This window comes from Crocodylus porosus, unplaced genomic scaffold (genome assembly GCF_001723895.1).
Source record: "Crocodylus porosus isolate Cpor-Errol unplaced genomic scaffold, CroPor_comp1, whole genome shotgun sequence".
NCBI lineage: Eukaryota > Metazoa > Chordata > Crocodylia > Crocodylidae > Crocodylus > Crocodylus porosus.
In genome coordinates this window covers 26,676,996-26,686,712 of record NW_017728909.1, presented here as the reverse complement: position 1 = coordinate 26,686,712, position 9,717 = coordinate 26,676,996, and the positions used below count along the sequence as shown (strand labels likewise).

Below are 9,717 nucleotides of genomic sequence, written 5' to 3'. Positions count from 1 at the left end.
TGGGCATGGCTTTCAGGTACCTGTAAGGCAGGAAATATGGGCCCACTGACTGATCCGTCTTTGACTTCCCTGATTTCAATCAATGGCCAAATTGATTCGACATACATTCTGAATTCAGTTGCAATGTAATTCCAGCAAGACTAACAAGCAACAGTATTACCAAATGCTGGTGCTGTCCAACAGCCTGAGGCTACTGGATAAAGGCAAAGTGTTGATAAGAAACCCAGGAACTGAGATATTACCCAGAATTTAAGCAGATACCCACAGAATTACCAACCCTGACTAGGGAGCAAGCCATCGATTTGAACATAATACAACATCACAATATCCTTAACCTATGATATTACTCCACTCCAGCCCATCTAAAAGAATATAATGATGTACTTCAAGGGATTAACAACTGCAAAGCAAGCAGATGTGAAAAACAGATGCCCATGTGAAACCTCCAAAATTTTAGCTCTGTTGAAGCCTTTTGAAGAGAGAACATGTAAATCTGCAAAAGAGAGGCATCATTAAACTCCAGCAGAGTGGAAAAGCAGCTTACAAACCGTCAGTTCCTACAGACATAAAGCAAGACTGCTCCAACGTGCTGTAAATCCAGTGTATTGGAGCAGACTCAATTAATTGAGTCTGTTGGAGCACAGAAATTATCATGTTCCAGCAGCCTCCAGAGTCACATATATCAGTGTCCCGGTGCTGAAAAATTGTGGCAGGGTGCTTTAAACTAAAGCTTGTTCAATAAGTTTTATCAGTGCAGGGATGCTAATACACATGATGCTTAGGCACTATTAATTAGCGCTGCTCGCTAATTGAAGTGCCTCCCCTCTCCCTGCATATCTATAAATGCCCAGTGAGATGACCTCCTGATAAGCTCAAGTTCTTCATCAATCCAAAACCACTTCACAGCACATTGCAAGAAATCACTACTTACTACCAGTGATGAATGACAAATTACCTGATTTATTTAAGACAAAAGACTTCCTGTCTTTGTGATGTTACAACCAGGTTTGTGACAGACATCCAGTTACCTGCCAGATTTTGCCACATACTTTGCAATACCATTGGGGTAGGAATACATTAGTTAAAACAAGTCTGGATTTGGCACCTTCTGGCTTGAGAACATCTAGGCAAACTTTCTACAACAACAACAAAAAAACCAACTAATTTAACCTCTTTTCTGCTAGAATACTTAAAAGGGTTGTTGAAAGAACTTGCTATTCAAAATTCGAGCTTTCTAGACTGCCAATAGTTTGTTTCTTTCCCCCCAACCGATTCATTCTTTACTATCGAATTCCCAATATTTTATTTGTGGTTAAAAAAACCCAAAATCTACTTATGTGAAAACTTGCTTTTTTGTTCAGTGTGCTTACCAGTAAATTTGATGTTCATGTCTCTGAAAAATAAAACCAATATGAATGCAAGTACAGTTAAAGCTTATTTGCCTGAAAAACCTGAATAATGATTGCAAAGAGATGTGTTAAATTATTTCCCTATCTTTACCCTGATAAACTGAGGCCACACATGATGATTATGAAATAAATGATTGAAAATAGGAATTATGTAACATTTTAAACTGGAGCGAAACATTCTGAATGAAATGTGGAAGAATTAATCTACATTTTCATTAAATACAAATTAGAAAATATAATATCAAGTAATTTCTAAAAGAATAAAATAATAGTTTATAAGTAACCTAATCTAAATAATATTATTTGGGCCACTAACTTGATAAACTAACATAACAGGAGATTGTGTTAGCTTTTCTTTATTCCTGCCAACTCAGAGAACAGTAGCAGCATTTTCCATTATGCGTCTTTTTCCTCTAGCTCTCTCCACATTGTAGTAACCCATTTTGGCTTCATGGAAAACTTCCAAGTGATGTTAAAAATCAGTAAAGTTATCCTGCGTTCAAACTAAAGATCAGGAAGACTAATTAAATCTTGGATAATCTTGTTCAGAGAGATAATACAATCATATTAATACAATGTTCTAATATACATTAATTGCTTATTAAAGAATGATACCAGCTGTGGGGAACATCACAAGGAGCTATTTGTTAGATGCTATTAATTAACAACTGTGTTTGCTTTCCACTCATATCTCCGTTCCTGGCAGTTACCTGTTCCCTTCTTTCTGTTTCTCCCTCTTTCCCATTCACGTTATTTTGGACAAGTGATCACAATTGTGACCCCTAGTTAGGGATTTAGTACTGAAAAGATCCAATAGCAGCAGCAATTATAATAAGCTATCACTATCAAAGTACAAAGGACTATCAAACACCTAAACTTCAATGGGACATGGGAACTATGGTCTCAAGCTGGAGCAAGAGAAGTTTAGGTTAGATATTGGGAAAAACTCTCTCACCAGGAAGGTAGTAGAGAACTGGAACAGGTTACCCAGAAAGGCTGTGTGGAATCTCCATCCCTGGAAGTTTTTAAAACCTGGGTAGACAAAGTCTTGGCTGGGATGATCTAGTTGGGGATGGTTCTGCTTTTAGCAAAGGGTTGGACTACATGACCTCCTGGGGTCCCTTCCAACTCATTTTCTATGATTCTATGACATGACTACATGCTTAAGGTTAAGTACGTGCTCCGGTGCTTTGCTGAATCTGGGCTTCAATTAGGTAAAACTAAAGACCATCCCATCTCTTTCCTTCTCCTCTTTGTAACATTTACCACAGCCACATAATATTAAAAACTAAAACTTTCAATAATGAAATGACCATTTTATAATGATCAGTATCGCCCTTCAGAAAGAAACTGGCAGCCAGTATGTATACAGCTGATGAACACCACAAACATAATGGTATGTGTATACTGCCTAACATATGTATACTCTCTGTAAGGGGTTATTGCCTGTCAATACATAGGAATAGGGCTGGAGGCCCGAACAACATTATTTTAATGCTCCTAGCCATGTAACGTTAGAAAAATAAAATCAATGCACAATATCTTTTAAACAAAATACAATTGTGCAGTCCTACTCAATATGACTTAAAAATAAAATATTTATTACTAAAAAATTGTGAGAGTGCACAAATGCAATAGACATATCTTTGAAGTAAAATGTAAAAGCAAAAAAAGTTTGAGAAAACTAGCACATCAGCTAAACAAATCTGACATCTGTAAATTATTTAAAAATGGTATGCCTAAAAAAATGTTAATCCACGATTTTGCCTATTTTTTGTGCAACATAATAGGTGTTATTGGAATGAATAAAAGATGACTGAAAATCTGCAGACCTTTTATTTCCTTACCTAAAATCTTTAGGATATCACATCTCAAATGGTACCATTAATTAAAAGGATCTTTATGGAAATACGCTGATTAACCAGATGATCTCTTCTGGTTATACATTATAAGCACAAATATTTTTCTTTTAAAACATAAAACTAAGAAACTGATAGATAACTTGTTATATAATATAATTACCTCCTTCTTGCAAAATGCAGATTAACAATTCTAATGCATCTCAGTGTAACAATCATCTTTTAGTTGCAAACAGCAGTTCAATGTATTACAAGAATGTGTTTGTAAAAATGTAAGCTCTTGGAGCACAGCAAAAATATCTCTCTACTTTGTATCAAATCCTATGTCATCTTCCTTCCAACCAAGGTATTTAAATTTTACGTTTCTTCCATTCTGGTTTGTTGTCCGTTTCATCTTCTTCTTCCTCCACTTCCGCAAAAACTGTTTTTGGCTGAGTCCTAAGAAAACATTAAGAAGGAATAAAATAATTATTAAATTACAGCTTCTTCTATACAGAAGTGAACAACTTTTTTCTGATCCTTAAGAGGAAAAGATGTCATGGGTTTAATTTTTTTTCATTTTAATCATTAAAAGAATACTCACTAAAATTATAGCAAACCATAGACGTGCAACTTTAAGGCAACAAGCAAAAAAATTAACTGAATAATGAATAAGTAGTTATCTCCTGCAAGTAATGTTTGCTTGTTACCCAACTCTGTTATGTGTATTTCAATGAATAACATTAAGATAGAAGTAAATAAAGAGATTTAAATAGCATTTGAGAAACGAAGTTAAAAATTTTCACTTTTCACGATTAAAAAAAATAAATAAATCTTTGATGCACTATTGTTTGACAGATGCCAGAAAATGAAAGAGCGCAGCATGGTTTCTGGCTAAGCCTCTGCATGCTAAAACTACCCATCTCCAGAGACTCCATCCAGCACTACTGTAGCATAATAAATATAATGATCTTCATATGAGAACATACTGTATCCCTGCAAGGAAGCTTGATCCTATTTGCCCATACTTGCTTGTAATTCTAATACTCACTCAGAGAGGAATAAAGAAATATGGTATAAACTAATATCAACAGTTTCTCATCAAATTGTTTATATAAGTACAACTTTGCTGTTTTACATTTTAATCACAGTTTAGTACATTTTTCCAGTCTAATGTTTAAAAATAATCATAGAATTTTGAGCAGTATTTCTGAAGTTTGTCATGCTGGAGACATTTTTTTTCTAAAACACACAACAAAGTACAAAAAGCAGACAAGATAGTCATTAACATATTAGTGTATTAGCTGACACTAACAGGATTTTGAGGATGTGAAATCCTAAGTCCTATTATTAAAACTGTTACTTGGCAGACCCTGCAAAGTGCACACTTATTTCTCATTTTAGCCGAGTCCAAAGCAGCCCCAGTGTATATAATACTCTTAACAGTTAATGGCCCGGGCTTTCTCCAGTTTAAGTATGAGGCACAGAAGAGGCCAAAAATTGCTTGAGTAAAGGGTTCTCTCTACTGGCACAGCCACCTCCTCAAATTCTAGTTCACAGGAGGGGAACTACAGAGGTGCTCCAGAGGGTATAGGGAAGTTGGAATGGTGCTTTTCTGGCATGTTCCTCCAATGCTGTATGGTCCCAGAACAACCAAGCACCTAGGTCAGCTTTACTTCGCTGCATCATCATCTGAGCAAAGATGGGACACAGCTGAGGAACTACATCAGCAAAAGTCAAGAAGACGACATACTCAGCAGCATGGAAATTATAGTAAAAAATCAACATCTAGATCAAGTTAAACACCTGTGAGACAATAATGAAAGAATTCACATATTTTAAATTTTCTGAAGATTGTTTCATACTGTTTAATTTGCATGACTTTTACTTCTTTGATAGCCAAAAGAGAAAAAAGAAAAGTAAAAAAAACTGTAATATTTCAGCCAACATGTTCACCAGGGACAAAGGCTGAAACACTGGATTTTGTTAGTTGTTGCAGAAATGAAATTTATGGAATCCTTTCCTCCCCCCCACATCCAAAAATTGTTGACAGAAGCTTAGCCAACTTTAAGGCTAGGGACATTCAAAAAGCCTGAGCCTGAATTGATTCAATCTTTGCAGGTTAGTCTGGCTAGGCTAAGCTGGTTTGTAACTGTCCAGACATCCCAGAAATATAGGCACATGCCTGCAGTTGCTCAGGCTAGAATATGGGGCAGAGGGGGGCAGCTCTAGAGCAGCCCTCCCTTCCCTTCCACAGTGTTGAGCTGAGGGGGGGCATGGCCAGGTCCCAGAAGGATGTTCTGATTAGGGAACGGTTTTCCCCCCTCGAAAACAGAGCATTTATCAGCATTTAACACCCCATCAGAAAACAAAGTCCCTCTCATTAGTTCAAGCTCTTCTTAAACAACTTTTTCAAAGAAAGGGAACATTCCAAAGAAGGACATTACCAGCTACCTGTTGATTAGCTCAAAAAGGACACAGTCCTATTTGCCTTTGCCCCATATGCCACATCACAGACCATAGCCAACATGTGGTCTACTAGCTAATACTGTGAGGTGTCTGTGTAAAGCAGAGGGGAATCCCTGCTTACCAGGGAGTGTGTGTGTGGGGCGTGGGGAAGAGGGTGGGACAGAGAGGAGGGAAGCCAGGCAGATGCCTGCAGTCTCTGCTGGAGCTCCAGCCAGGGAGCAGAGGGGAAGGGCCAGCTCTTCTGTGGAGCAGAGCCTCGCCTAGCCCAGAGAGCATGCTGGGATGCTGGGGGAGTCTGATTTAACTTAAACCAGCAGGAGGTCTGCGGCAGACATTTCATAAACCAGTTTGACCCAGATCAGTTAAGTCTGATATTACATTCAACCAGTTTTATCTCAAACCAGTTTCAGCCATTTTCAAACTGGGTTATGTCACTGAATATCTGCTCTGTTACAGGTTTAAACCAGTTTCTGATGACTTAAGCTAGGGACAGACATTACACACAAAACAGTTTAAGAGTTTACTTATTTTTTACACACCATCAACAAAAAAGGATCTGAATACCATGGGGTATCACATCAAGCCAGTATCATGCTTGTCAGGGAAGCATAGCAGTTCTCGGATGAGCTATTATCTCTGCATTTCTTGAAGTTTCAGATGGAGATAGCCATCAAAGAAAAATGATTTAATTAAATAAAAAGTCCACAATCCTGTACATCTGGGCTGCAAAATATTTACGTTCACTGAAACTTATAAGACGTCCTGAGCCTACTAAGGCAAAACACTGCAAAATCATTGAGAAGTAACAATCTTTACAGAAAACTGGAACAATCAAATTCTATCTGTTTCAGAGTGCTTAGGGTTGGAAGGGACCTAACCAGATAATCAGGTCTGACTCCCTGCCCTGGGCAGGAATGCGTGCTGGGGTCATAAAACCCTGCTCAAAATATCCATCCAGCCTCCTCTTGAAGACCCCCAAGGTAGGAGACAGCACCACCTCACTTGGGAGTTGTGGCAGGGCACTGTGTGTGCCTGCCACTTTAAAGCCCTGGAGCTGGCAGCCGCCAGCCTAATGAGGGCAGCCATTTTAGGTTCAGGGCTGCCCATATAAACAGGGCAGTTTAGCTGCAAGAGGTCAGGCAACAACACTGCTTGGCCAGAGGGCTGCTCAGTTCCATCTGGAGGTAAAGGAGGAGCTGTAGGGGATGGCAGGAGGCTCCTGGTCCAGGGTACAACCTAAAACTGCACCCTGCTGGGAGTGGGTGGCCTGGTGGGGCTCTCAGTGGCGTGGGAACACCGAGGAAATGCCAGGCCAGTTACCACCCTGGTGAAAGGTGGGTCAGGGCACTTTAACCCCTAGCCAACCCAGGTGGGTTATCCCTTTGTGTGTAGGGCCCAGGGGGTGGACCCTTAGAGAGAGTGAGGGGCTACAGACTCAAATACTGATCGAGAGAGTACCCTCGACTGGCCCATGCTGGGGCCAGGACCAGACCGGTCAAAAGGGCCAGGACCCACCACGAGGGACGCCCGAGAGCTGAGGGCCAGGGGTTCCAGCTGGCCTGGAGGTGGCCAGGGCTGGTAGCCAAAGGTCCTGGGACGGGACCACACCCAAGAGGGGAAAATGGCTTCAGGGAGCTACGTAGCCTATATGAAGGTGGATAAGGCTGCCTGATGAGGGGAATTTGGGGTTCAATCAGAAGGAGTTTGGGGCCCAGAGTGGGGCCGGTGATTATGGGAACATCAACATGCCATCTGCAAGGCTTTGAGCTGCAGTGCAGGGGAGGAATGGAGCCACAGATAGCTCCCCCTGGCATCGGGGCAGAAAATGGGCAGCCTCCTGCTTATTACCAACTAATTAATTCATTAAGACCAAGGCATGGTGGGCGAGAAAGCCCAGGAACAGGTGGGTGGGCCACGCAGAGATCGGCCCTGAGCAGTCCCCCTGTTACAAGAGTCCATTACAGAGCCTGGCAGCCCTAACTGTAAAGTAATATCTCCTGATGTCCAGCCTGAACCTTCTAACAATTTGTGGCTGTTATTCCTAGTAACCCTGGGTGGTGCCTGGGGGAACAGAGTCTCCCCCATTTCTCGCTGGTCCCCCCCTGTTGAGTTTGTAAACGACCACCAGGATCCCCTCTCAACCTCCTCTTCTGGAGGCTGAATAGATTCAGGCCCTTCAGCCTCTCTTCATAAGGCATGGCCTGCTGCCCCCTGACTATGCGAGTGGCCCTCCTCTGGACTCTCTCAATGCTAGCCACATCCCTTTTAAAATGCGGTGCTCAGAACTGGATGCAGTACTCCAACTATGGCCTGACCAATACCACAGAGGGGAAGGATCACTTCCCTGGACCTGCTTGTGATGCATCTGTAGATGCATGACAAGGTGCAGTTAGCCTTACCGACCGCGTCCTCACATTGGCGGCTCATGTTCATTCTGGAGTCCACAATGAATCCAAGATCCCTTTCTGCCACTGTTTTGACAAGAGAGGAGTTCCCCAGCCTATAGGTGTGTTGATGGTTCCTTCTCCCTAGATGTAGCACCTTGCACTTGTCTGGGTTGAATTCCATCCTAGTCTCATCTGCCCACCTCCGTAACCTGTCTATATCTAGATGGATACTGTCCCTCCTCTCCAGCATGCCCACCTCACCCCACAACTTGGTGTCATCAGCAAATCTGGACAGCGTGCTTTCCACACCCACATCCAGATTGCTGATAAAGGTGTTGAACACTACAGGCCCCAGAAGACAGACACCTGAGGGACTCCACTGCCCACATCCCTCCAGGTTGAAAGCGACCTGTCCACCACCACTCTCTGGGTGCTACCATCTAGCCAATTTGACACCCATCTGACTGCGTAGGCATCAATGCTGCAGTCACCTAGGTTTTTTTTGAGAGAAAATGATGGAAAACAGTGTCAAAGGCCTTCTTAAAGTCCAGGAAGACAACGTCTACCTCGACGCGCTTGTCCAGGGACTTTGTGACCTGATCATAAAAGGAAACCAAGTTAGTCAGGCAGGATCTGCCCTCAATGAACCCATGCTGGTTGCCCCTGAGCATTACCTCCCCTGCTGGGCCATTGCAGATGTGTTCTTTTATGATTTTCTCAAAGGTCTTCCTGTAGAAAAACGCCCAGTTTTTCTTTTTTTATTTATTTTTAAATGCATTCCCTCCCCTTCCCCAACCATTTCTGACTTTTTCTCTCCCTCTCTATTCCCTATAGATAAGTATAAGTGAGCTCAGACTTAGGATAAGCTTTAACATTTTAATTTTGGTAGCAAGTTTTTGGATATCCACTGTTTTATACTGTATTATTATTAGGTTTGTATTGATTTTTACTGTTGTATATTGCATTATTATCATTTTTATATTGATTTTTACTGCTTCATATGAATATTGTATGGTTTAGGCCTGTGTCTGTAAGCGAACCAAACTGATGTCAAGTTTTCATTTTGTATGTTAAGTCTCCATCTTGTGTCCTCTGCCCGGGCATCCTCTGTATTGCAACTGTATGATTCACATATTCCTCCCATGTAAATTGGTTCCCGGATGAATGAAAGTGATTGGGAATGACTGAATTACAATGGTAGCAGGCCTCTACTGAATGGCCTGTAACAACTGAACCATCACCTCGCATTGATTCATCCAGGAACCATGGACCTCACCTAGGAACAGAGACAAGAACCCAGCATTTGAAAGACAAAAGACCCTGCAGAACCAGCAACTCTATTATTGTACCCCACCATTACAGATACCTGAAACTGCACATCCCTGCATGGAGCACACATGCTCAGTACGCCAGGGGCTGACTCTTGCCTGGGCATGCCTCCTGTCACTAGGGTCACACAAGGTCTGCCCCTATAAAAAGGGACAGTGAAGACAGACCCAGTAGGAATGCCATTTCCATCTGGACCAGATCAGCTTCACGTTACCTATCCACCCCAGAGGCTCTGCCAACAACCCCCATTGGACAACACTGAGCTGAAGGAGACCCCAACTGCCC

At 41.7% G+C, this 9,717-nt stretch overlaps 1 protein-coding gene across 1 annotated transcript in view; it reads right to left on the bottom strand.

Moving 5' to 3' along the window:
• Positions 1-3,228: 3,228 nt before the first annotated feature.
• Positions 3,229-9,717, bottom strand: part of WDR70 (WD repeat domain 70) — a 261,442-nt gene continuing 254,953 nt past the window's right edge. The window contains exon 18 of the mRNA XM_019531979.1: positions 3,229-3,706. Coding sequence (XP_019387524.1) covers positions 3,619-3,706 — 88 coding nt within the window. The 3' untranslated portion in view covers positions 3,229-3,618. The remainder of the gene's footprint in view (positions 3,707-9,717) is intronic.